The following is a 27,801-nucleotide window of genomic DNA, read 5'->3' on the forward strand; positions in this document are numbered from 1 at the left end:
ATTTTTACACTTTTTTATGATAAATAGAAGGAAAAAAATGTGATTTGCAATACTATGACTGTTTCTGATGCTATTCTGATTAGAATGCTGTTTGTGGTTTCTTTCTTGCTCTACTTGATTTCTCTAAATTTGTATTTTACAGTCCAATTTTCATCCTATTAAGTGCATAGTTGAGTATAGTAAGTTTTAATTTTTTTTGTTCAATTTGCTTACTAAAGACACTTTTAATACTTACAAGTGGCAACTTTCTTGCTTGTCTCGGCAAGACACAAAGCAGTGGCAGGACAGATTAGGCCCCATGCCTCTCCAGATAAGGAGATGCTTAGATTTCAGGCATAGAGGCAGGACAGGGGAGGAGAAACTTGCACTGCACCTGCATGTGCTTTACCTTTCCATTCTTTGGATAAATGAATGTTAGTCCCCAGGACCATCAGAGTGCCTTCGGGTACTAAATTTATGCCGAAGAACAGTCTAACTGAATTCCCATGATTGTCAATTTTTCTGCTTCCACTGTTTGTAGTTGAAAATTTATTCTACAGATTGTTTTTAAAGGAGTTTTATGGAAATTGTAGTCATTTTAGAGAATAGCTCCTTATTTATTTATGGGACACACTCATAAGATTTTTTTACTGTTAGGTGAGTGACTCCTATACTGAACAAATGAATTATGTGTACCTGTATTGGCGTGCCTTAGGAAAAAGATGAAAGGTCTGTCTGCTTTGAAAATAGGAGTTCGAGATCTTTTTAGTAGCACCATAGCTGCCATGCAAGAAAGAGAGAACATTCACGTGTCAGTTTCAGTTTTGCCTTCTCTTTTATAGAGCACCCTCATAAAACTCAGGTTTTTACTACCCTAACCACCAAATTATTCATCTGCCCTTACTGTGATAAAAATAAATGTAATGTTTAATTAACCAGCAGAAAAAAATCACCCCAGGTGAACAAGCAAGTAAAAGTTTGCAAGGATGAATTACACAGGTAATGTAGTGCTGTCTACTCACTGAGTAATTACTCCTGCTTGCCTTTGAGTTTTAAGACTCACCACTGATATTTTTTTCGTTGATAGTACTAACACCCGGTCAAGACACTACTGCACCACTTGCCCTGTTCATAACCATCTGTGCATAGAGACAGAGTTTACGGTAAGTTGACAAATGATGCAAATTCTCCCCTTTTTGCAGATGGGAAACACAGGCACACAGAGATGAAGTGATCTGCCCAAGATCACACTGGAAGCTTATGGCAGACCCCTCTGAATTGAACCCTAGTCTCCTGAATCCCAATGCAGTCCCTGAACCATAAGACTGCTTCCACTCTGCAGTTATTTTGTTACTACCTATTTAACTTACATTTTTAAAGTTATAAAAATAAATCTCCTGTTTAAATATAATTGATATGGCTGTCAATTAATCGCAGTTAACTCACACGATTAACGAAAAAATTAATCACGATTAATCGCACTGTTAATAGAATACCAACTGAAATTTATTAAATATTTTTGGATGTTTTTCTACATTTTCAAATATATTGATTTCTATTACAGCACAGAATACAGTATACAGTACTCACTTCATTTTTATTACAAATATTTTCACTGTAAAAATTATAAAAGAAATAGTATTTTTACATTCACCTCATACACGTAGTGCAATATCTTTATTGTGAAAGTGTAACTTACAAATGTAGATTTTTGCATTCACCTCATACACCTAGTGCAATATCTTTATTGTGAAAGTGTAACTTACAAATGTAGATTTTTTTGTTACATAACTGCACTCAAAAAAAAAAAAATTTAGAGCCTACAAGTCCACTCAGGTCCTACTTCTTATTCTGCCAATCACTAAAACAAACAAGTTTGTTTACATTTACGGGAGATACTGCTGCCTGCTTCTATTTACAGTGTCACCTGACAGTGAGAACAGGTGTTCACATGGCACTTTTGTAACCGACATTGCAAGGTATTTACGTTCCAGATATTCTAAACATTTGTATGTCCCTTCATGCTTCAGCCACCATTCCAGAGGACATGCTTTCATTCTGATGATGCTTGTTAAAAAAAAAATAATGCATTAATTAAATTTGTGACTGAACTCCTTGAGGGAGAATTGCATGTCTCCTGTTCTGTTTTACCCACTTTCTGCCATATATTTCATGTTATAGCAGTCTCGGATAATGACCCAGAACATGTTCGTTTTAATAACGCTGTCACTGCAGATTTGACAAAATGCAAAGAAGGTACTAATGTGAGATTTCTAAAAGTAGCTACAGCACTTGACCCAAGGTTTAAGAATCTGAAGTGCCGTCCAAAATCTGAGAGGGACGAGGTGTGGAGCATGCTTTCAGAAGTCTTAAAAGAGCAACACTCAGATGGGGAAACTACAGAACCCAAAACACCAAAAAAGAAAACCTGCTTGTGGCATCTGACTGAGATGATGAAAATGAACATGCGTTGGTCTGCTCTGCTTTGGATTGTTATTGAGCAGAACCCATCATCAGCATAGAATCATAGAATCATAGAATATCAGGGTTGGAAGGGACCCCAGAAGGTCATCTAGTCCAACCCCCTGCTCAAAGCAGGACCAAGTCCCAGTTAAATCATGGACGCATGTCCTCTGGAATGGTGTTGAAGCATGAAGGGACATATGAATTTTTAGCACATCTGGCACGTAAATATTTTGTCGCTGGCTACAACAGTGCCATGCAAAAGCCTGTTCTCACTTTCAGGTGACATTGCAAACAAGAAGCATTATCTCCTGCAAATTGTAACCGAACTTGTTTGTTTGAGTGATTGGCTGAAGTAGGACTGAGTGGACTTGTAGGCTCTAAATTAGGGGTGGGCAAACTACTGCCCAGGGGCCGTATGCAGCCGTTCAGACATTTTAATCCGGCCCTCGAGCTCCTGCTGGCGAGTGGGGTTGGGGGCTTGCCCAGTCCACATGTGTCATGGCTCCACGTAGCTCCCAGAAGCAGGGGCATGTCCCCACTCTGGCTCCTATGCGTAGGGACAGCCAGGGGGCTCTGCATGCTGCCCCTGCCCCAAGCACCGCCCCCACAGCTCCCATTGGCTGGGAACTACGGCCAATGGGAGCTGCAGGGGTGGCGCCTGTAGACGGGGCAGCATGCAGAGCTACGTGGCTGCGCCTCTGCGTAGGAGCCAGAGTGGGGACATGGCGCTGCTTCAGGTAAGCGCCACCCGGAGCCTACCCCCTTGACCCCCTTCTGTCCCCCAAGTCCCTGCTCCAGCCCTGATCCCCCTCCTGCCCTCCTAACCCCTTGGTCCCAGCTTGGAGCACCCTACTGCACCCCCAACTCCTCAGCCCCACCCCAGAGCCCACACCCCCCAGCCAGAGCCCACACTTCCCCCTCACACCCTAACCCTCGTCCCACCCAGAGCCCCCTCCTGCACCCTGAACTCCTCATTTCCAGCCCCACCCCAGAGCCTGCACCCCCGGAGTTCGGACCCCTAACCCCCAATTTTGTGAGCATTCATGGCTCACCATACAATTTCCATACCCAGATGTGGCTCTCGGGCCAAAAAGTTTGCCCACCCCTGCTCTAAAGTTTTACATTGTTTTATTTTTGAATGCAGCTATTTTTTTTTTGTTCTACATAATTCTACACGTTGTTCAACTTTCATGATAAAGAGATTGCACTACAGTACTATACTTGTAATGGGGGAATTGAAAAATACTATTTCTTTTGGTTTTTTTACAGTGCAAATATTTGTAATAAAAATAAATATAAAGTGAGCACTGTACACTTCGTATTCTGTTGTAATTTAAATCAATATATTTGAAAATCTAGAAAACCCCCCAAAATATTTAAATAAATGGTATCCTGTTATTGTTTAACAGCCTGATTAATTGCGATCGATTTTTTTAATCGCTTGAGAGCCCTAATAATTTCCCAAATGCATTTCTAGGTAGCTACGTAGTGTAATTAATACACTGACCAAAAATTAACGCATTTATAGGCTTTTTAGGATAAAACCATTTGCCAAAAATAATTTTAATCCAAGATATATATATATTAAAAATATGTAACAAATCTAGTTTGATTAGAATGATTTCCTTCTGTCTCCCAATCTAATTATTTCCAAATTTTTCTTTTCAATAAAATGTATGACTAGATTTTCCAGGTTTTTAAGTAACCAGATCTTGTACAATTGCATGTAGCTATAAACATGTTAAAACCAGCCGTGACTGCTCTAGCAGTGGAGTACAGGAGGAAGAGAAGAGAACACCTTGGTGGCTAAAGAGAAAGTTAACAGTGGCAAAAACACTATCAAGCTGACCACATTTGGGACTGGAGAGAGAGTGTGTGTGTAGAGGAAAGCAGATGGCACTACCCTGAATATGTGCAGTGCTAAGCTGACAAATATTCTGGTCCTGGCCCTATTGCTCTCTTTGCAGCCTCCACATTTGAAAAATCAAATGCACAACTACAACATGGGGAATAATTGGGTAGGTAATAGTACTGCTGAAAAAGATCTGAGGGTTATAATTCATGACAAATTGGAAGAGTGTCAGCAATGTGATGCAGCTGCAGAAAAGGCTAATATTCTGGTGTGTAGTAACTGGAGTGTTGTATGTAAGATACAAGAAGTAATTGGCACTGGTGAGGCCTTAGCTGGAGTACTGCATCCCATTCTAGGCACCGCACTTGAGGCTATATGTGGGCAAACGGCAGAGAGTTGAGGAGAGCAACAAAAATGGTAAAAGATTTAGAAAATGTGACTTTTGAAGATAAGTTTAAAAAAAGGGGGGGGGAGGCACATGTAGTCTTGAGAAAAGACTGAGGGGGACCTGATAAATCTTCAAGTATGTTAAGGGCTGTTATTAAGAGGACAATGATCAGTTGTTCTCCATGTTCACTGAATGTAGGATAAAAAGTAATGGACTTAATCTGCAGTAAAGGAGATTTAGGTTAGATATTAGGAAATACTTTCTAACTTTAAGGGTAGTTAAACCCTGGAATAAGCTTCCAAAGGAGGTTTTGGACTCGCCATCATTGGAGGTTTTAAAATCCAGGCTGGCCAAATTCCTGTCAAGGGATGGTGTAAGTATACCTGGTCGTGCCATAGTGCAGGGGAGTGAATTTGATGACTTCTTGAGGTCCCTCCAGCCAGTCTAGGATTCTATGACAGATTACCTTTCTATTTTTCCAGCCTTTCCTGAACCCATTCTCTATTTCTGAAAAGCAGTTCTTTTCAGTGGGCTGCCTCCTGCTGAAATTAATGGGAGTGCCGTCATTGACTTCAGTGGGACTAGGACTGGGTGCTATTTCTGCTGATTGCAGTTATACTTAGTCTTTGATATGTAAACGTTATAAGTATAAGATGACTTGAATCTTCTATAGAGGATTTTATTGGAAACATTACAGGTGTGTTAGTTTACCAATAAGGATGAGAATTTAAGTCAAGGAACTCAAAATCTTTTTCTCCACAGCAAAGTTAATTATATAGTGTGCATACAGACACTAGCATCAAGGTAATGCTACCACAGACTTATTGAGCCAGATCCTTAAGTGTGGTTGAGCAATGCTTAGCACTAGACACAAGGGGAGTAGACTGGAAACACATGTCTTAAAGCAACCTTTATGCTCCTCTCATTTCCATAGCAGCTGGGGACCAAATAAGTCCCTCCACAAGATGAAGCACCTTCAGAGTATTCTAGCCCAGGATTAAAAAGCTGCAGCATGTTCCAGATATTCTACCAACACATCCCCTGAGCTGGGATAGCCAGCAGCGAGTGGCATAGACATGAATGTGCCATCTCTATGCCACCTGGATATTCCCATATGCAAGGAGAATCCCCAGATGCCGTGGTAGGGCTTTTGTGGCAAAAAGAGGATGGAGCAGGAATTGAGGACAATTAACTTTTGAATCTCACTATTTTAAAATTTTCAACATTCAGATAATAACTTACGGTTTTCTATTTACATGTCAATAGTTTTTCATATTTATGTCTTAAAAAAAAAGCCATTAATTTAAACCACAATCTTTGCTGGAAGGTGGGATTTTGCATAGAAAACATTTTCCTTTTAATGTAGAATTCCATCTGCCCCCAGAAACTGTTGCACATGGGAAATGCAACTCAAAATCAAATGAGAAACTAAATCTGCAAAGCGTGCACAAAGATGAAACTTCAAATCCTTAACTTTAACATTATTGTTGTATTTTCCTCAAAACACTGGCTCTATAAGCCAAGCATGGAAGGTCAGTTGCCAAGGGCATCATCTCAGAAAAATTGGGAGAGGGTGACAATGTTGTACTAGCACATAGAACAGTATACATGATTATATTATATCCTGCAAAGTTGCGGGGAGGGTGGGGAGTGGAAGGCCTAATGGAATCTATCCACCTATTAAAAATAGGGGTGGAGGAGGCACTAACGGTCCTCCTTGCCCCACAGCAAATGACGCCTGTGTCAATTGCCTTTCAGTACAGTTACTTGAGCATAATAGAAGGTTTGAATTAAAAAAAGATGTTTTTGGGTGCTGGTAGTTCTTCAACGCTTGCTAATCTGAAAAATAGATAGTTTGAGGAAAACCCAACCATCCCCTGTTGCCAGACTAAACTTGAAAAGGAAAACGTTTTAAAGTTCTGAGCAACTGAAAATAGGAGGTAGAATGGAAATGGTTTCTTAAATGTGGGCCTGATTCATCAAAGCACATAGGGGTATGTTTAACTTTGGAGTTAATGGGGCTTCAATAAAGCACATTCTTGTGTGCCTTGCTGAATAGGGATGGGTTTAAGCATGTGTAAATTCCTTGTTATAATTAAAGGCCCTGATTTAACATTTGTTGCTGCTATGATATGGCTCAGATGCAGAACATTACTGAAGTTTGTATGTCTGATTTACCTGTAGCTCCTGATGCTTTTGCACCTTCTTCTGTCACTTCAATCTTTGCTCTATGAATAGCTTCTGAAATGTAAAGCCCGCCTTGCTCTAACAAACCAACCAAAAGTAAGTATTAATAAGTTATTTGTTTCATTGTAAAATCAACACAACCCAGTTTAAAAAAAAAAATTGAGACACTTTTATCTTATACTGCTTCTCATTCCCATAGTATCTGAACTCCTAAAATCCTATAGATACCAGGTTAGGTAGGACAATTTTTGTTTGAATTATTAAATTCAGAGATGAATTTAGACCAGTTAGTTAATTCCTTTTGCCTAGGTCTGATAGGATGTATTGGCTATTAAAGAGAAAACAGATAATGCATTTTATCTTAACCAAAAATGATGTCTGTAAATAGAATTTTCAAAGACAATTTCTGAATAATGATCAAAATAAACACCTCTCCATTTCTGTCAAAACACTTTAACCCATGTAGTTCATTGGTGACTTCTTAGGGCATTCATAATTTACAGAATGACTGCAGTTAGAATTTTTAATATGCTTTTACCAGCACTATGTTCTCAGTGCGATCAGTTTGTGAAGTTACTAATTGCAGGTATTGTTTCTAACGCTGCTAGACAAACAGCAGCACACATCAGAATGTTTCCAACAAATGGCACTTATTTCTGCTGCTCTCTACCAAAAAATGAATGCTGGTTGTAAACCACTGCAATCCCTCCTTTAATCTTTTCTCCAGTTTAATTTTAATTATTGTAAACTATTTACAAAATGCCATTAACTAAAAAAAGTTCAATTACTTTGTAAAATTAGCCCGATTTTTATGGAGTGGTTAGTTTTCCAAGTATTTTACCGTAATAATGTAAAGTAATAACCTGCTGACTACAACCTACATAGTAGGTACAGCCTTTCCTTTTGTCACAGATGTCTTCCACCGAACTCTTCCCTCCATGATGTTAAAATACATTTTCTTAAAAAAGATGGTGGAGAGAGAAACTTTCACACATGGTGGGATTGGGTTTTACTCTGCTTGTGTGTTTACAGTGTAAATGTGTTGTAGGTACGTGGTCTGGAGGAATGAGCATGGGCTTGGGCATTGGAAGAATGTGACTTCTAATCCTGACTCTGTCACTATGTAGCATTGGGCAAGTCATTTTGTGGGCCTGTGCCTCTGTCTCCCCATCTGCACAGTGGGGATAGTCTGACTTACCTTACAAAGGAGGTTTGGGGGTTAATCAGTTGTTAATATTTTGCAATATAAATACTAAGTAAAGCAATCACTTGTCATTTGGGAGGCAGTGGTATAGTGGTTAGCGAGAACAGGCCACAGAAGCATAACATCTGGGTTCTGTTCCCCTGCCTATCACTGGCTTGCTGTGTGACCTTAGACAAGTCACTTGACTTTCCTCAGGCCTCCATTTTCCCCATATGTGAAACGGCAATAATAATGTTTTCCCAGCTTTTTGAGGCATGGTTTGAAGTTCTTCTATATAACACTACTACCAATATAAATGATCTACAGTAGAACCTCAGAGTTACGAACACCTCGAGAAAGGAGCTTGTTCATCACTCTGAAATGTTTCTAACTCTAAAGAAAACATTATTGTTCTTCCAGAAGTTTACAACTGAACATTGACTTAATACAGCTTTGAAATGTTACTGTGCAGAAGAAAAATGTTGCTTTCCCTTTTATTTTTTTGAGTACTTTACATTTAACACAATACTGTACTGTACATGCTTTTTTTTTTTGGTCTCTGCTGCTGCCTGATTTCCTACTTCCGGTTCCAAATGAGGTGTGTGGTTGACTGCTCAGTTCGTAACTCTGGTGTTCAGAACCCTGAGGTTCTACTGTATTTATTACTGTTTGAAACACATTCTTCATACTCAAAGACAAGTTATTGGCTCAGTGCCAGAGTAATGAGGTGAATTTATATGGCCTGTGATACACACAAGGTTAGACTAGATAATCTAATGGTCTCTTCTGGATTTACAATCTGTGAACGTTATTAAAGGTGAATTGATCCATATAGTGTTTTTCAGTAGCCTCACCAGTATTACAAACGCTGAATAGCTGATAAAGCCTGTGTCTCCACAGACAGCTCATTGATTGGACAGTTCTAAACGTTTGTGGTTGTCAAAACCTGAAAGTGCAATAGCTATAAAAAGATTATATCATTATTTAACTTAAGTATAGGTCAAGTAACACATGACCATAGGGCAGAAGTTCCACATAAAACTCTAGGTCTGGTTAGGGCTGTGCTGCAATTCTGTTGCTGTATCATCTGCATCAAGCTATTTTACCACGTATAAATAAGCACATCAAAATTGATTTAAAAGCAAGTAGAGTCAAAATATGTCTCTGTACAACAATTAAGAGAGAACATCTGCAGGAAAATTTCATTGTCATGATTGCTAACGAATTTTCTTTTTTCACTTTAGTAGCAACTACGGAGGAGAACTTAGTCTAAAAGTTATCTGCCTACCTTATAGAGAACTAACTGCTAGTAAGAACATCAGAAAGCTAGTAAGAATAGAAGACTGATTTCTGTCCCCCTGTCTGCCAATGGTTTGCTGTGTGACCTTGAACAAGTCACTTAACCTTTCTTGTATCATTCACACAGAGAACTTTTTGACAGCTAGTATTAGCTGAAAGATGCAACCAACCCACTATTGTCTGGTCATCAATTTTAAGAATGTTTTTTTAAAGTTATTGGGCCAAATCCTGTCAGTGTGTAAATCTGGAGTAACTCCAGAGATGTGTAATGAATGGAGTTTCCACAGAGTTATACTGATATAACAGATCTGAATCTGGCCCCTATTCTCTGAATAATCATTTTGCATACGTGCAAGGTAATGGGAATCAGGCCCACTGTCTTCCTAGAGAGGAACTGCACTGCAATGCATCTTATAAGCATGGGGTGAAGTTTAAGGGATAAGATAGCATTCAGTCTGTTTGCTTCCTTCCTGTTCTTTCATCTTCATGTACCCACCATGTAGACAGCACCTGGTTAAAACTTCAGAGAGGAACCATCCAGAGACTCCAGCTGGCAGGAGCAGGAACAGCCACTGCAGGGACCTTCAGACATTCGCCAAACTTTCTACAGGTTTGACTGGACTTTCTCTGCCCAGTGCTCGATGGCTGTTTGCTCTAATCCTCCTCCTACCCATCCCTCACTTCACGCCTGCCCCTCTTACTCCCTTCTCTCCTGCCCTATCCCCTTCATCTGCCTTCCCTTCAAAGTACCCTTTCCCTTCACTTTTCGTTCCACTTAGTTTATCCCTTCCTAACTAACCCTCTTCTCCCTCCCCACCAAAAAACAGTGGAACTAAGTACTGTTTGTGACAATTACATTGTTCACTCTGCTTGTATATTCTACCCGCTCCCCCTCCCTGTGTCTGTCTTGTCCAGTTAGACTTTAAGGTCTTCAGGGCATGGACACTGCTACTCAGTGTTTATACAGCATCTGGCACAATAGGCCCCATTCTTGGTCAGTCCTTAGGCACTACTGTAATAAACATGATTAATAACACTGAATTAAATGCTGAGTTCTATTGGTAAGTGACCAACCAGTGGTTTGATTGTTCTTTCACTAATTCTAGTAATCAGTAAGATTTCTTGGTATGAATGGCAACTACCGAGTGTATTGGGAACAACGAACTAATCTTGGGTCAACTAAGCGATCCAAAGAAACTCCCACAAAAACATGTTGAGCAGGAAGAATCACTGGTAAAACAAAATAGAACTCTGAGAAAAGTGACACATCGTAAGATTGCTGAGGATAGTTCTATAAAACCCCAACAGTAGCTCCCCCATTCAATATTTATTATTATGAGTAATAGTCAGTTGCACTGCTTTTCTCCTTTGTGCCTGAGCCTGTGGGTCAACTCAGAATTATACCAGAGAGGTGGGGAGTGGGGGGAAGGGAAGGACAGGGAAAAGAAAAGGAGTACTTGTGGCACCTTAGAGACTACCAAATTTATTTGAGCATAAGCTTTTGTGAGCTACAGCTCACTCCATCGGATGCATTTGCATCCGATGAAGTGAGCTGCGGCTCATGAAAGCTTATGCTCAAATAAACTTGTTAGTCTCTAAGGTGCCACAAGTACTCCTTTTCTTTTTGCGAATACAGACTAACACGGCTGCTACTCTGAAACCAGGGAAAATAGACACCCTTAAATAATAGGTAAAATTTGAGAAAAAGTGCCACTCAAATTTGTCTTAATCAAAAAGCACAATGGGAATAAGTCATAAACAGTACAGAAGAAGCTCCCCAGTATGCTTTGGTCCATTGTATTTCATCCTCCTTAAGCACTCATCCTATCTAAATAGCTGTTGTACATATTTATAATGTGAACCATCAGTGAATTTTAGTCAGCATATTAACACCTCATTTCTAATTAACAAGGCATTCTGTGCAATTAGTGATCATATTATAATGAACACATGCTCAAATTTAATAGGGGGTAGAAAACAAAATCTATGCCCTGAGCTTTGTCCCCTGGGGGAAGCAAACTTCCATCAGGACCTTCCTCTAAAGCATTTTCCACTGTACCAGAAGATGTTCTTGTGGCTATGCCTCCATTTAATGACAGTCACACACTGACGAGAATCATATTAGAAAGGCTGAGAGTCTCACCATAAAATCTCCATTTAAGAGTCTTTGAATGCAAGTGCCCAAATTGGAATTGTTTACCTTGCTGGAAGTGATATGTGTTAGTCAAAGCACATGGACAGTTATAGAGTCTTTTAATATTAAATCAGGATAAAACTTTCTAGTGAGTAGAATAACATCAGGTTTTTTGAGACATGGTAGTTAGTCAGTTTCTATCTTAACAACATGTGGTCATGGGATATTGTGGGCTCGGTATTATGATGTTGATTGTTGGCTTGCGGAACAGAAACAAAGGGAGATTACAGGCATGCGTAAAGGTTGTTTGCGTGGGTGACGTCGGGACTCAGAATAAAGAGGCCTGTGGTTGTTACACCAATGTCACTGACTATGGAATGGCTATTTAGAACCAGTAATAAATGCTTGATCTGCAGTGATCCTTGTAGACTTCAGCCGGCACCTAAGCAAACACATTCCAGCAATGTTCTGTCTCACTGGCTTTAATCTCTAAAAATCTTTCCCCACCACCAAATTTTGCTTAACCTAAAATGCAGTAGTTTGAAAGAAATTTCAATTCTACAGTAGTTAAATAGAATCTGGATTGTGTTTTTAATTTTCTTGGAGCCAGAAGTAATTAATTAATTAATACAGAAGGATCAGCTCTCTAGAATCAGTCAAACAAATATCATGTAAATATCTACAATACATCTATACACTGAGTGATCATTTCCTATATAAGGAATAATCTTACCTGAAATACCTTTAAAATCAGCCTCAGTTGGATCAAATATGTCTGTAATTCCCAAGGCAGGTAAAACCATTTTTAAGTCAAAGTGACTTTGAATTCTGAATCTAAAATTAACACAGTAGATTTCATTTAAATATATACGTGAATTTTGCATTCGCCCCCATTTGTGCTTTCTTTTTTAAAAAATTGTCATAAATTTGGTTGTAGGTAGGAATGCATCTGCAAAACATCAGCTGGGAAAAAGAACATTAATGCACAAACCATTTTTCAGTGTTTCATTAGCGTGGGGAATGTATTTCTGGAGGTATGTAATAAAGTTTTTTCTGTGCTGATTGATGTGCTAAGTACATCCAGGAAATGCCCTCCCTCTTTTGCACCCAGATGGTATATGCTGTCATTCTATTTGTTTGAAAAATGCGGTGGGGTCATGTGCAAATTTTGGCAATAGTGAAGGGCTGGAGTGATGGAGAGTGTGCACTTGCCCTGTACACAGAAGAAATGCAGTGATTGGTGAGAGTTGCTGGAGCTCCATTTAATATCTCTAATATTAAAAATACATTGTAAAGTACGTTAAAATATTTAAACAACTTTTTTTTAGAAGTTTTCTTTACGAAGCAAAAAAGCAAGAATGGGCACAAATAATTTTCTTCCCTTTGTACATTTTTAAAGCGTTATTGTACCCCAAATAAACTTCTTACATATAAATAGGACTTGTAGAATCAAATTCAGGTTGTTTTTTAATTAATGGTTCAGTTATAGTACATAACAGCTGTTCTCAAACTACCCAAAGTGGGTTGCAAACCCTTTTTAATGAGGGTCACCAGGGCTGGTGTTAGGCTTGCTGGGGCCTAGGGGCGAAGCCCAAAGGTCTTCAGCCCTGGGTGGTGGGGCTCAGGTTAGAGGCATCCCATCTGGGGCTGAAGCCCTGGGGCTTCGGCTTTGGTCTCCCCACCCAGGGTGGAGGGGCGCAGGCTTTGGCTTTGCCCCTCCTACTCCCACCCAGGGCAGCAGGCTCGGGTGGGCTCAGGCTTCGGTCCCCCCTCCTGGGGTTATGTAGTAATTTTTGTTGTCAGAAGGGGGTCGTGGAGCAATGAAGTTTGAGAACCCCTGGTCTATAAGATATGTATAGTATTTGGCATTCCCGAGCCCACCTCTCCTGGCTAAAGAAGGGAGAGAGGGTGCTTTGCTTTGCTGATCATGTGATCAGGAGACTAGAGTTGAAAGTGTCCTACTAAAAGGACAGGTGTCCTCTGTGTCATTGGTTATGCCAACAATAATGTACACAACACAACTCTGACAATAAAAGATATGTATGGTTAGAGGATGGCCAGGCCCTCGAGAAGGAGAGTGTCACTTACCTAGGTAGAAAAATATCCATCTTCATTCTCTTTAAGCTGTTGGCCCAAACAGTGATGATTTTAGCTGAGAGGTGTGACTCAATCTGGGACAGAGATGTCCTCCTGTCACTGGGAAGCACCACAAACATACTGACTCTCTCCCCCAGATAAGGCAACTCTGCTACACTGAAACGCTCCAGCGATGTGGTATGGAACTGACCTACAGGTTTGAAAACATAATCCTTGGCATCACTCAAGGGAAAAAGCAGTTCTGAGGAGCTTTAGGTAGCTCAAGGCACTAGTACGAGGATACAGAGCCTTTCACCACTAAGTCACTGGCTTGAATGTGGACCAGGTAGTTAGTAAATGAAGGTCACTGGATCACGTGAACTGAGTCAATGGTCTTAATTCACTTCCGAGCAGACAAGTGTCCACATCACACATTTGCTAACACAAAGAGCGATAACTGACATCCTTTGTGGCTGTCTCAGTGGCCCAGCCCAGTGAAGCATGGTGATTTAGCTGTCTGCTCACCCTAATGGTACTCCCTTTGGGTCAGGGCTGAGGAACTTCGATGAGAATGGGTGAGTTTACAATGTGACTGGTCTTATGACAGCTCTTTTTGAATAAATAGATGACTTCATTCTCCAGCTCTTTCAATGTAGCACTTTTCAGCAGAACTACACTAACTAGGAAAAAAGAAAAAGCAGTTCCTGTTTAACTCATTGAGAAGTACTTTGCCCAATACTCTCATCCATACACCCAAATCAATAGCACAGGTTAAGCTGCTTTCAAGAAGCGCACAGCTTTATTGAACTACAAAGCATTTAGAACCTGTCAAATTCAGACAAATCTTTAAACCTATAACCTCAAAAGAGGATACAACTTAATGGACCTTCAAATGAATAATTGGTTAGGGAACAGGGTACAGCATCCATTAATTTAGGTGTCATTAATATTAACTAGTTGCTGGCTGCTTCACATAAATGCATATAAAACTTTTTGCAGTGTAACATCACAGCCCTGCTAAACCCCCTTTAAGGAGGCAGTGTTCCAATGGAATAATAGCATGTCCAAGAACAACTCCTACAGTGCTAACACAGAGAAGGAGTTAGATATAGCAGCTGATGCTTTAAGAGTAGAGGTGTTTGGGGTTTTTTGACTCAATGATCATCAGTTTTATTTGCAGTCTCACAAATACTGGTGTGAAACTATGTCTATATAAGTAATTGGCTGCATATCATTACAAAATGTCAGTAAGGTTTAGTTGGTAGTGCTCATTAGTTCTGAAAATCATGAGTTCTAGGACAGCAGTAGGATTTAGATTCTGACCCAGTGTGCACAAGAGAGGGTGCTGCACTGTTAATGACACTTTTCTATCCATGAGATGTTAAAATATCAACTCTCCTTTCTGTCATCCTCAAACGGCTCTCCAGGCGAAGAGATCCCACACTTTTCAGATTGAGCAGGGAAAAATCCCAGTGTTTTGCTCAACATTCTTTCTCTCAATGAGAGTCCAATCCTGCTCCCACTGAAGTCATCAAGAGTTTTGCCATTTACTTCAGCGAGGGCAGGTCTGAGACCTAAAACAAGATCTCATGTTCAAGCCTGTGCTACTGTAGGGCATTACTCGCTCCTGCTTTCACCTTCAATCATAGTTAAACTACAGTATCTACCTCAGGAGAAGTTTGGATAGAAGCATAACACACACAGGTTTTATATGTCAGAGAAAAGGTCTATTTCTGAGCTATTATATTTTGGCGTTTTTCCAAAGCGCTCTCCTCCCTGTTTGTGCAACATCTAGCACATTGTAGGCAGTGCTGGAAGTAAATAAATTTAAAGTGTATGTAGTTTACAGTATTGTTTCATATGTCAGACATAGCATGAAAAGTAGTTACCATAATTGACCTCAGCCGTGTGGTACATTGTGGGCACTTTCAGGGTGATGCCCTCTGCAGTGGTAAAAGGCAAGGACTGAGTATCTGTGAAAGAGAATTTCTTTTGCCACATGCTTTTGAAGTACATGGTGCTCACCACAGCCATCTGGGTAAGTGGTGAACCAGCTGTATCCAGATGTATGCAGTCTGCTTCTCCACCTGCATAAGAAAAGGAGAAGATGAATTATATTTTCTCTCTCGCTCTGTCTCTCTCTCACACACACTCACTCACACACACACACACACACACGTTGCAGAGGGAATCCTGCATATCTCTTTCTCTCTCTCTTGTTTTTTAAGTGACATACATAGGGCCAAATTATCAGATTTTTTTTAACTCTTCTGAACCTTTTATCCTGATGTGCTAAAAAAGTGGCCAAGTCACAGAGGTGAGCATTCTACCTCCAACAAATTGGGTCAGGCTGACATCAGTTTCATACTTTTGTTCATATTTGAGCTCAGAAAATTAGTATATCCCTTACTTTTTCTTGGCATTCACTACATTCAAACATTAGTTATACACATACATGTTTTTAAAGAGATGAAAGTATGTCGATCATTGGCTTACTCTGGTATGGTAAATGCTCTCTTACTCAACAAGTTTCATAGTTAAAACACTGTTGCTATCTTTACTTTCTATTTTAGAAAGTATATTTAAAGTAAGTCTTCTGCTCTACTTAGAAGAAGATGAGATGATTGCCACATTTGGGGTCAGGAAGGAATTTTCTCCCGGGTCAGACTGGCAGAGACGTAGGAGGTTTTTCACCTTCATCTGCAGCTTGGGGCATGGGTCACTTGCTGGTTTGAACTAGAATAAATGTTGGAGTCTCTGTAACTTGAAATCTTTAAGTCAAGATTTGAGGACTTCAGTACCTCAGCCACAGGTTATAGGTCTATTACAGGGGTGGTAGGTGAGGTTCTGTGTCCTGCAATGTGCAGGAGGTCAGACTAGATGGTCATGGTGGTCCGTTCTGACCTTAAAATCCCTAAGAAGGGTAAATGTTCAGAGTCTTAAATGACTGCATAACTGCTTCTAGCAGTAATGAAAAAAGTGTGACTCAATCTATGTGCAAGAAGTTGAACGTGAAATTATGCCCAGAGAGTCTGGTAGTGTCAATGATAGAAAACAGGCCTTGGGCAGGTTATGTCCCCTTTGCCATGAAATAAGGGCTCTAGTGTGAAGTTTTCTAACTGATCATGCCATTTTATTCACCTCCCTACCATGAAAGCCATTGGCAGTGTCAAAAAATATAGGAAAATTTTATCAAAGTGCGAGCTGACATTGTCAACGAAGTTTCCTGGAGCAATCAATTTCTATCATAAAGTCCAGTTATAGTTCTGTTGAGGAAGATAGAGGAGACTTTTCAAGAGCAACTAGTATCAATTTCAACATGCATGTTTAAAATCACATTAGTTACCTGCTAATCAAGTTGATGGCCAAATTTATCCCTAGTATAACTCATGCAAAATCAGTGGCATGAACCAGTGATTAATTTGGCCTTAATTCTACACTTTCCACAGTATGCATCCGATGAAGTGAGCTGTAGCTCACGAAAGCTTATGCTCAAATAAATTGGTTAGTCTCTAAGGTGCCACAAGTACTCCTTTTCTTTTTGCGAATACAGACTAACACGGCTGTTACTCTGAAACCTGGCTTACAGTATATTTTTCATTAAGATTGGATTTAGTTTCATTAAACTTCCTGGTCATGTAAAGGAATAAAGTTCACTAATTTCATCTTCTGTTTTCACTGTACAGACGAATGGGTCAATACTATAAACACCTACTACTGAGTTTACTGGAAGTATTCACTGTGGTAAATACTACACTCCATGATAGCTGGGAGAATTTGGTTCTAGCTAATTGTTCTTAGAACATCCCTGCTAGGTCGATGATATTATTCCCATTTTACAAAGCAAGGGACTAAGGCAGACTGGTTAAGGGCTTGATCCTGTAATCCTTTATTTAGGTATCTAGAATTACTGCAGTCTTGCCCAAGGTCATGCTGTGAGGCAGTATCGGAGTTGTGATTAGAGCACAGGCATTCCTGGTTCCCAGTCTTGTGTTCAAGACTGCTAAACTATGCCTTTCTGTATAGAGCATCGTACTAAACGTTATTACGTTTGGTTAAATGCTAGAGTGCTAACTGCTGGTATCTGTACATTTTTTATTATTACAGCTGGGGCCTACAGAATCATCTCTATTAGTTATTTTACCTTCAGTGTTACTGGTAACCCATTCATTTATCTGTGCAGCAGTGCTGTTAGGCTCACTGAAGTTGATTTTTTGGAGGCTGCTGTTTGCCCAGAGTGCACTATGCTCAATGAAGTCAGGAGACAGGTGAACTCCAGCTTGCACAAATAGGGCACATGCCAACTGAACCACAGGGCCTTGGCTAGAGTTGGTCACTTCTTCATATCCGGTATGCAAGAAGTCCTGCACTTTTGGATCTGCCAGACAGGAGAAAAATCAATGCTGTAACTCTCATGTTGAACTTAACAATAGCAAAAATGAAGTGTTAATGATAATTCATTGCCAAGAAAATTGTCAGCACTTAACAAATAGCAGTGGACCTATGTGATTGCAACAGCACTTAACATAAAGCTGATTGGGCCCTCTGGATGCTACAACGACGTAAAATAATTCAAAATTCAACTATGTGAAACTATTAGTGAGGCGGAGACTATTGCCTAGGGATACCCTGCAATATGTTGTATATACCAAGAGCTTTTTGTAGCAAAAACACAGATGACATTAATAGAAAGAACAAAGGTCCACCAATGTTAGCTCCTCCCTTGCTGCAGTCACAGGAAAATGACTGTTTGGACATGATCACTTAATTCTAATGGATGGACACTGCTCCAGAGGAAAGTGAAGAAAGCCTAAGAGGTACCTTCCAATATGCCCTGGTGGAAAAATTCCTTCCTAAGTTAAATTTGGCTATTTCCATTCTGTGCATGTGAGCAAGAATCACTGTAGCTACAGATCTAATCTCTGTATACCTGCAGGTGCCATGGCTGTTCAGGTAACTGCCCATCTTTTTCATAGGAAGTTGAAGAGAATTCAAAACACTGATTAAATTCAGAGAAAATAAGCCTCTCTGTGTATTTAACCCAAGCTCTGTAGCGTTACTACTTGCAGCTGTAGGATAGACATTACCTTAGAAATTGCTATACTGTTGCTACACTAAGTAGTTGACCTTACATCACAGGCTATCTGACTTTTCTGTTTGCTCGTTTTAAAAAAATACTCCTCCTTCGGGGGCCTCTGTGCATCCCCACTTATGTCTTCTGCTGCTGCAAGAGTTGAGCTGCCGAACTGTATAACACAGCTGTAGCCGCTTGTGGAAGGAGAGGAGGGGAAATACAGTAGTGCTTGTGTAGCATGACAGCTTTGTCTCCATCTGTATAAGACTGTGTATCCCCTGTCCATCTCAGTTCCTTCTCTGCTGCCAGAGACCTAAACAGAACTCTCTCTTTTTATTGTTAGTTCTTCCGTCAGCCTTTTTGGCCACAGCTTTGCACTGGGAGCTCATGTTCAGTGGCTTATCCACCACAACCCACAATTCTTTTTCAGAGCCTCATATACTTTAAGGCCAGAAGGGACCATGGTGATCATCTAATCTGACCTCCTGCACATTGCAGGCCACAGAACCTCATCTACCCACTCCTGTGATAGACCCATAATCTGTGGCTGAGTTACTGAAGTCCTCAAATCATGATTTAAAGATTTCAAGTTATAGAGAATCCACCATTTACACTAGTTTAAACTTGCAAGTGACCTGTGCCCCATCCGTCAGAGGAAGGCAAAAACTTCACTGGGTCTCTCCCATTCTGACCTGGGGGAAAATTCCTTCCTGACCCCAAGTACGACAATCAGAGCCTGGGCATGTGGACAAGACCCACCAGCTAGACACCTGGGAAAGAATTCTTTGGAGTAGCTCAGAGCCCTCCCCATCTAGTGTCCCATCGCCAGCCATTGGAGATATTTGCTAATAGCAGTCACAGATTGGCTACATGCCATTGTAGGCAGTCTCATCATACCATTCCCTCCATAAACTTATCAAGCTCAGTCTTGAAGCCAGTTTGGTTTTTTGCCCCCACTGCTCCCCTTGGAAGGCTGTTGCAGAGCTTCATTCCTCCAGTATTTGGAAATCATTATCTAATTTCAAGCCTAAACTTGTTAGATCCATTTATTCTTGTGTCAACATTGGCGCTTAATTTAAATAACTCCTCTCTCCCCCCCTGGTATTTATTCCTCTGATGTATTTATAGAGTGTCACTGCTTTCGAGGATGGAGTCCCCCACCTGGTAAGCACAGCTGACAGTCTTTGCAGATATATGCATTTACATTTAGCTATATTAAAACTTACATTGTTTGCTTGTGCCCTTCTTACCAAGTAAGCCAGATTGCTCTGTATCGGTGTTCTGTCCTCCCCCAATTTTTGTGTAATTGCAAACTTTATCAATGCAAACTTTGTTTTCTTCCACATCATTGATAAAAATATCAAATAATGTAGGGCCAAGAATCAATCTCTGTGGGGCCCCCAATGGTAACACATCTGCTCAGTGATGATTCCCTGATTACATTTACATTTTGAGACCTAGCAGTTAGCCAGGTTTTAATCCATTTAATATGTGCCATGTTAATTTTATATTATTGTAGTCTTTTAATAAAAATGTCATGCAGTACCATGTCAACTGCCTTACTCTAAGTATGTATCAGCCAAACTTACTATCTCTTCAAAAATTATGTCGTTAGTTTGACAAAATATATTTTCCATAGACCCATTCTGATTGGCATTAATTATATTACCCTCCTTATGTTCTTTATTAATCAAGTCCCATAGCTGCTGCTCCATTATCTAGCCTGGGATGGATGTTCACAGCGAGTTCAAGCAGTACTGTTGTAGTCCAGAAAGAGCGCCACCTTGAAGTGTTAGACTAACATGGACACCTTTTATGTGCTGAGCCAAAAGTAAAGGGTTAATCCCGTCCTGGGTGGGAGTCCCTGCAATTTTAGAGTTTCTCTTGCATTTATAATCACAAGGTCTAGCAGTAGCTTCCCTGAAGGGTCGTTTAGCAGCGATTTCTTCCTGTCATAATTTTGTTAGACACAAACCTTTATTCTCTCACTCCAGTCTCTATGATTTGTAAGGGAATGGCTAATGCCTTTCCTACTACTAGAGGGCCTTCCCAATCCTGCGACTTGAACTTAGTCTTAATGATATTGATGGGTCCACCCTAAAAGTCCCTGTCCCAAACCTCCTTAGAATACCTGTTTATCAAAATGGTATTTTTCAAAGCCATTACCTCTGCTAGGAGGGTTAGCAAGCCCAGTACCTTGATGGCCTCAACTCTACACAGTAGTACCCAAAGAAAAGGTCATTTTGAGACCTCGCCTCAGCTTTATGCCTGAGGTGTTCTCAGATTTTCACCTGTTGCAGTATGTTTCCCTCCTCCTTTTCTTCCCCAGACAAGTGGAAGAACCATGCTCACCCAGGGGAGTCTTAGATGCCAAAAGATATTTATACTTAACGGCACAGGTCTCTGTCTGCATCTGTCTCTACTATTACCTGTGTGGGACTAAGCCCTTTGGAAGATCAGACAGATTATTTGTTGCCTGTGGGGAGAGGTATAAGGGGGAGCCTATTAGTAACAAGCTCTTTCCCACTTGATTAAGAGATGTATTGAAGGTTGTTACTACTTCGCCAGAAAACCAGTACCTCTTGGCTTAAAGACACACTCTACTAGGGCCACAGTTGCTGCTGTAGCTTTTCTGAGCTAGGTTCCTATTGTAGAGATTTACAAAGCAGCTACATGTAATTCTGACACACTTTCACTAAGCGCTATTTGTTGGACTTGGCATCCCGCGGCAATGCTTGTTTTAGTAAGGCAGTGCTGCAGTCTGCTTTTTCCTTGAACTCCTTGCCTGCTGTCCTCTGATGGTGGCACCACTTGCTAAACCCCCATTCATGGGAATTCAGAGGCTCTCAGAGAAGAAAGTTAGTAACTGCTGTTCTTTAAGAGTTGCCTCTGTGCAGTCATACTACCAACCCACCCTCCCCTTTGTCTCAGCGTTCTTTGTATTTCCGGACTCTGCAGGCTAGGGAGAAGAGACTAAGGCTGTCGTGGAGGTGCACTTCCTTTTATAGATGGAGCTGATGATGTCATCCTAATAGGAGCATGCTACTGCACCACCAGTGGACATGGCTTTATTGGACAGTTCTGGAGCTCGACGCTAGAGGCCCTAGATACCATAAATGTGAAGGCATAGAGGCAACTCTTGAAGAACAACAGTTATCAATAAGTAACCCTTCTTTTATACATTCTTGGTTTTGGTTTGGTCATCATGAAGTTTTTGAAGTTTTAAAATACAATAATGCTTTGCATCTAAATTAATCTAAAAGCGCCATGTAGGAATTAGGGTGGTGTTAGTAGCATTAAAATACAATCCACTAAGATTCATTTGATCTGCAAGAGGAATGCTGGGGGAGGGAAAACTCTGGAGTTTCCCCTTCTGGAATTTTCTCTAAATCATTCTGTTGAGGGGATGCAAACACATGCCTGATGCCCTTAAATCTCTGATTTTGGGATTGTGCTGGAAACACAGCACTGGCATTAAAGAACCCCTTTGCCTCTACATTGGCTCTGGGACTTCCTGCTCTCCCCTCAAATGGAGACCTGGTGCCAATGCTTCCTATGTCCACAGCTGTTTCCAGAATCCCTTCTGAAAGGGGGAGGGTGTCCACTGCAACATGGAGCAGGCCTTGGGCTGCACTGATTTCTACATGGAGTTAAGGGTGGACGATGTTGTTCCCAACCTTCCCCTGCCCCATACAACAGCCCAACACCCTGTGGAGTGTCCTCTGTGGAGTCGGGTAGAGGAGAAGGATGCTGTGGAAGTGGTGATACCCAGCCTACCCCATATAAAGAAAAGAAGAGATCCTGGGAGGCAAGCTTCCCCTTGGGCTGAACACAAAAAATCAACTTGCATAAACCTAAAATACACTTAGCAGGACCCTGTCACATCCAATTTGACTTTATACAGAGATTTTGCTTAAATTTATTTTTACAGAATCTAAAGCCACTGGAAATGTGTCAATGAAATTCTCTGTTAACAAATTCTAATTGAAGCTGGTTTTTATTTTGTAAATGGATTAACATCCCCCTGAAGTGTTTGCAACTTAAACACAGCAGCACTTTGCTAGTGCAGGAGAACCTGGGATAGTGATTGGCTTGAATTAACTACAAACAAAAATGAATATTACTAGCTTTTTTACCTTTCAAAGGGGGAGAAATCCAAACAGGAAATAAACAGCATAAATGGGGAAAAGCAAAGTAGATTTTTCAAAATATTCTTCTGGTTTTAATTATCAGAGGTGGTGTTTATTATTATTATTATTTCATTGTGTTATAGCAGTGCAAGAGACCCAATGGAAATAAGGGCCCCATTGTGCTAGGCACTACTACAAACACATAATAAACAATCCCTGTCTCAAAGAGCTTCAATCTAATTGGACAAGACAAAGAGTGGGAGGGGAAACACAAGCATAGAGAGCTCAAGTGACTTGCCACAGATCACACAGGAAGTTAGTAGCAGAATCAGGAATAGAACCTAATTCTCCTGATTGCCAAACCTATGTCCAGTGAACAGGAGCATTCTGCATCTCAGTTAGGACATTTTAAGTATATGTGGCCAGATTCTCAGATTCCAAATTGGCCAGTTTACACCACCTGAGAATCCAATCCATGATTTTTAACCTAATGGTGTCCCTTTAATAACCTGCATGAAGACTAATACAGCTTAGTGTTAAAATTTAGCTCTGTTACTCTTTAAGGGAAAAATATTGAACTCCTTGAACAGATGTCAAGAAGATTCAGATTTTTTTTAGGTGTAAAGTGCCTTTCTCATGTGTTTTGCATTAGTATGCTAGTGTTTGGCAAGCTCCTACGTGGATGTAAGAACTCAAAGATGGTAAAATAAGAAGCAGATGTTATATGAGGTGCAGTATCCTCAGCTTGTAACCTTAGTAACACCAACAATCTTAGCTAACCAAAGTTCTGAATTTTTACTTGTAGGCTAGTTTAAAACTGCTTTCAAATATTTTATTTGATGTTTATTATTCAGACAGACATATCTTTAGACATTATTTTGCTCAAACAACCCGTGCTAGAGCAGATATTAGGAAAGCTGCAGAACGTTAAAAGAGGTTATTAAAGCCAGGGAAAGTTGATTCTCCCTAAAGAATGATTGAACTTTCAATGGATACTGATGGCTATCAGTGTAGTTTTTGCCAGATTGGTGCATTTTTGTACCACATCACTCATTATAGTTAAAGGCAGAGCTACAAAAATGTTAGCTGCAAAGTATAATAGAGGAATGCAATTTTCTATCTGCTATGTATGTCAGTGAGTTGGTTTTACTCATCTCAAGGAAAACTTTTATTTGATCTATTTCTGCTGGATTTAGCCAAACATGCCATTTGGGGAAACCGGTTTTCTTTTTCTTTCTTTCTTTCTGGAAGTTCATTGTTGCTGCAGATTGGTCATAGTTGCCATTCTGATTTATTTTCACATTAAACACAAGTAAGTTTACATGAAGTCAGAAACCTTTGTGGCTTGTGATGTGTACAACTAAAACGGTGAAAAAATGCCAGCCTTTTCTCAGGGATATTCCGTTTTGTTAATATTATCCACAGCATGGAAGGAAGGAAGAAAAGCATTGAAACAAGTAATAGGTTTCATCAATAAGTGGAAAATCTCTTCAGTGCTGTTTGTCAATTTTTATATGGATGGGACTATTGCCTTAATTTCATTATCTAGTCCATTTTCTAAAGTTCTCTCAATAATTAAGTCCCTAAGAGGCAAGATGTATGGCAAACAGCAAGGTATAATGCTTCCATAAATGAGCATTGATTAAAAATGACTTTATTGAATTATAGCAAAATGGCATCATTGCAACTAATACCTTTGTTTGATAGGGTATTTGTGCTGTAGATAGTGTGTGTGACAACCAGAGAAAATATATACTACATATAGGTTTTATCTGAATATAATAGCTGGGTTGAGCTGGAACGGTTACTTCTGAGTACCAGTGCTTCACAGAAAGGCAATAATAACTAAGTAAGGTTACAGAACACAACAGCAATCTCTATAAATTTTAACTTTTGCCTTCATTTGATGAAAATAAATGTCATGCTTAAGAATACTGATAGCTCTAAAGCTGGCCCAGTATGTATAAGCTACAAATTTTGAAGATGAGACATCTGTTTTCTATAACCAGTGCACAGATCATGAAAAATAGCTATGGATATATTGTGTCAGGTGGTAGGATTAATCTTTGGTTAAAATGGAAAGAAAATCCGGAGAATCCAACATTAGTTTAGCTGGAGTTACATGTTCCTTCCAGATCTTCATTTGTTTTGTTTTAAAGGGCAGTAGAAAGAGTGAGCCCTGCTCAGAAAGAAGTAGGATGAATACATACATATCAGCTGGTTAAACAGTTCCTACAGTTCAATCAAATATGGGAAAACAATGCAGTATGAGCTCTTACAGATCTTGTTAATTAGAAGTTTAGCTCCATTGTGCAGTTGCTTTCTCCATAAGGAAGCTGTAGTGTGAATTTATGATATAATGCAAAGCAGTTATTGCTAAAAAATAATTTGTCAAAGTGCACATTACCGTGGATGTTGTATCCAAGAGCATTTTCCAGCTGCATAAGGGTGTTTCCTTGAGCTCCAAACTGCAGTAGCCCCAAAGAAATGGACACACTTGCTGGTGCAACTATCAGGTTAGTTCTGTTCTGTGGTTCTGCTAATCGCTGGTAGAGATTGATGTCAAATTTAGTTTTCAACTCCTTTAGCTCATCATAGAGCTCACAGCTTCCGTTGGTTAAGAAGCAAGAGTACAGAACAAGCACAGTGAAGACAACGGGCAACATGAAAGCGAACTATGGAATATCTCCCACAGATAATTACACCTGTAATTAACAATACGAACAGTCAGAAAATGATAGGGACGGATGACATGTGAACTATTGCTTTACATGCTCATAAAGCTGAGACTTACCATGGAAATAAATACTGGTAACAAACCTACCAAGGTACAGTCCAATTGGTGTCATGCAAAAGGAAAATATCTTCGGATACTGATGTGCTTTCACCAGCTAACAATTTCCAGTCTTCCTCAAGACCACAGCCAGTATAGCAGCTCTCATTTGATGGTTGACCATTACAATACATGTGGCCCAGATATGCACCCACAAAAAAATTATTCATGCTCCATAGTGTGAAAAGCAGCTGTCCAGCATATTAACTACCTGTTCAATTCTGATTTTGATTCCTTAATAAATATTAAGCTACAATTTTGACCCTTGAGTGCTTACAGGCTCTGTATCCATCGGCTGCTACATCCATAGTTAGGTACCTAAATAAAAGTGATCGATTTTCAAAGATGCTGGACATCCATAGCACTGGTTGACTTCCATTGGGAGCGGCGGTACTGAGCACCAGGCTTGAGAATTTTGGCCTTAGCGTGCAAAAATCTGCAGCCAAGGCATCCCTCCTAACTACCGTCATAGAATACCTCCACTGCAAATGGGGTTGTATTTGCAAAAGAGTTCTGTGATTGCTGACAGAGTCACCGCTTTGGATTTTTATATTGGGGGAAATCATCTTTTTAATCAGGTCTGAGGTAGTATGAGATTAAAACTATTTAGAATGTTTCCTAAAAAAGCAATAAATAAAGCAACCCTCCAAATTGCTGAAATGAGACAGTAGTTTTCTACACCTCATTTTAGATTCTGAATATTTTATACAAATGTGTATTTTTTAAAAAGTTACTCCGGCTTCAGTTTAGGATTTCACACAAATCTCTTTCTGTGCCCTTTGCTCTAGAGAGCACCTCTAACTCCTTATGTTTACTCACAGTTAGCTGTATTTAATTGCCTTGCCGTGTCCTGTGCCTCTGAGCTGGAGCTCTGTATGTACTTCTGTCCCCTTCTTTAATATGTGGTGGAGTACGGTTTAAGTCATGGGACTGCATTTAAAGGAATAGTCAGTGATCGCAGTCTCTATCGGCGATGTCTGTACCACTCTGTCCAAATTCCTGTAGGCTACAGACTCTAGGTAGAGCCAGGCAAATAGGCATGTCACTGATCAGCAAATCCAAGGCAAGGAACAAAAAGGTACAGGAAAAGCTTTGTTATCTGGCATGTTGGGGGAATGGGGGGTGCCGGTTAGTCAAAAATTCCGATTAACTAAGAGTTATACTTACCAATGGAGGGAGGGAGTTTGAGTGTGGGAGGAGGCTCAGGCTGGGGGTTGGGGTGCAGGAGGGGATACGGGGTGCCGGATCCAGGCGACACTCACCTCAGGTGGCTCACCGCAAGTGGCGATGTGTCCCTGTTGCTCCTAAGCGGAAACTTGGCCAGGCGGCTCTGCTTACTGCCTCCACCTGCAGGCACCACCTCCGCAGCTCCTATTGTCTGTGGTTCCCAGCCAATGGGAGTTGCAGAGCCAGCGCTCGTGGCAGGGGCAGCGTACAGCACCCCCGGGGCTGTTCCTCCTCCTAGGAGCAGCAGGGACATGTCGCTGCTTCTGGGGAGCCAGGTAGGGAGCCTGGCAACCCCACTGAAGATTTGGATTGGGAGATATCAGAAATGCTGGTTTCTAGAGCTTTCCGGTTGGTAAAGTGCCAGATAACACAGCTTTTACTGTACATATGGAGATACAGTCAGCAACTTCCTTTCAAGGGACTTGTGACCTGCTTGTGCTAAGCAAGGCATCTCCTATCTCTCATCTTTCTCCCTCCCCTTTTTATGAATTCCATTGATTCCTCTGTCACAAAGGGAAGGAGACATAGTTCTTTGTGTACCAGGCACACAGTTTTTTATTTTGAAACGTTATTCAGAAATCCCATGCAATTAAAGGTCTTTGTTGTCCATGGTATTTTTTTAACATCATTCCAAACTTTTAAGGGTTTCATCTACTCTTTGTTGTTGTTCTTCCTGAGAAGAAATTAGAAGCGATGAAACTAGCTTTGAATTAACCAGAAGTACAATACTGACAATTACCCATTTTAAACACAATTTCAAGTTTTTACAGCTTTCCAGGTATGACAGGGCCAGACCCTGCTCATATAATTTATGCATAGAAAGCAAAGAGATATCTTACCTAGGGCAAGCAGGATTTGGGTCTATAATTTGTAGAAAGAAAAAGAAAAATTACTCGAGACAATAAATGAATTCTAAACTACATGTCTCTGTAACATAAAATTCCCTTATATTTGTGACCAAATCTACCAAATC

The 27,801-nt window shown here is 40.4% G+C and overlaps 1 protein-coding gene across 1 annotated transcript; it reads right to left on the minus strand.

Annotated features, from left to right (window-relative positions):
* Positions 1–71: 71 nt before the first annotated feature.
* SERPINE3 (serpin family E member 3) lies at positions 72–27,738 on the minus strand. Its single transcript, XM_027830216.3, has 7 exons — positions 25,176–27,738; positions 17,709–17,942; positions 15,454–15,651; positions 13,577–13,775; positions 12,222–12,322; positions 6,864–6,950; positions 72–759 (listed from the first exon to the last, which is right to left on the minus strand). Exons 1-7 carry the CDS (start codon positions 25,432–25,434, stop codon positions 614–616), a joined length of 1,224 nt encoding a protein of 407 aa, XP_027686017.2. The 5' UTR covers positions 25,435–27,738; the 3' UTR covers positions 72–613.
* Positions 27,739–27,801: the final 63 nt, after the last annotated feature.

This window comes from Chelonia mydas, chromosome 1, assembly GCF_015237465.2.
Source record: "Chelonia mydas isolate rCheMyd1 chromosome 1, rCheMyd1.pri.v2, whole genome shotgun sequence".
In the NCBI taxonomy this organism is placed as follows: domain Eukaryota; kingdom Metazoa; phylum Chordata; order Testudines; family Cheloniidae; genus Chelonia; species Chelonia mydas.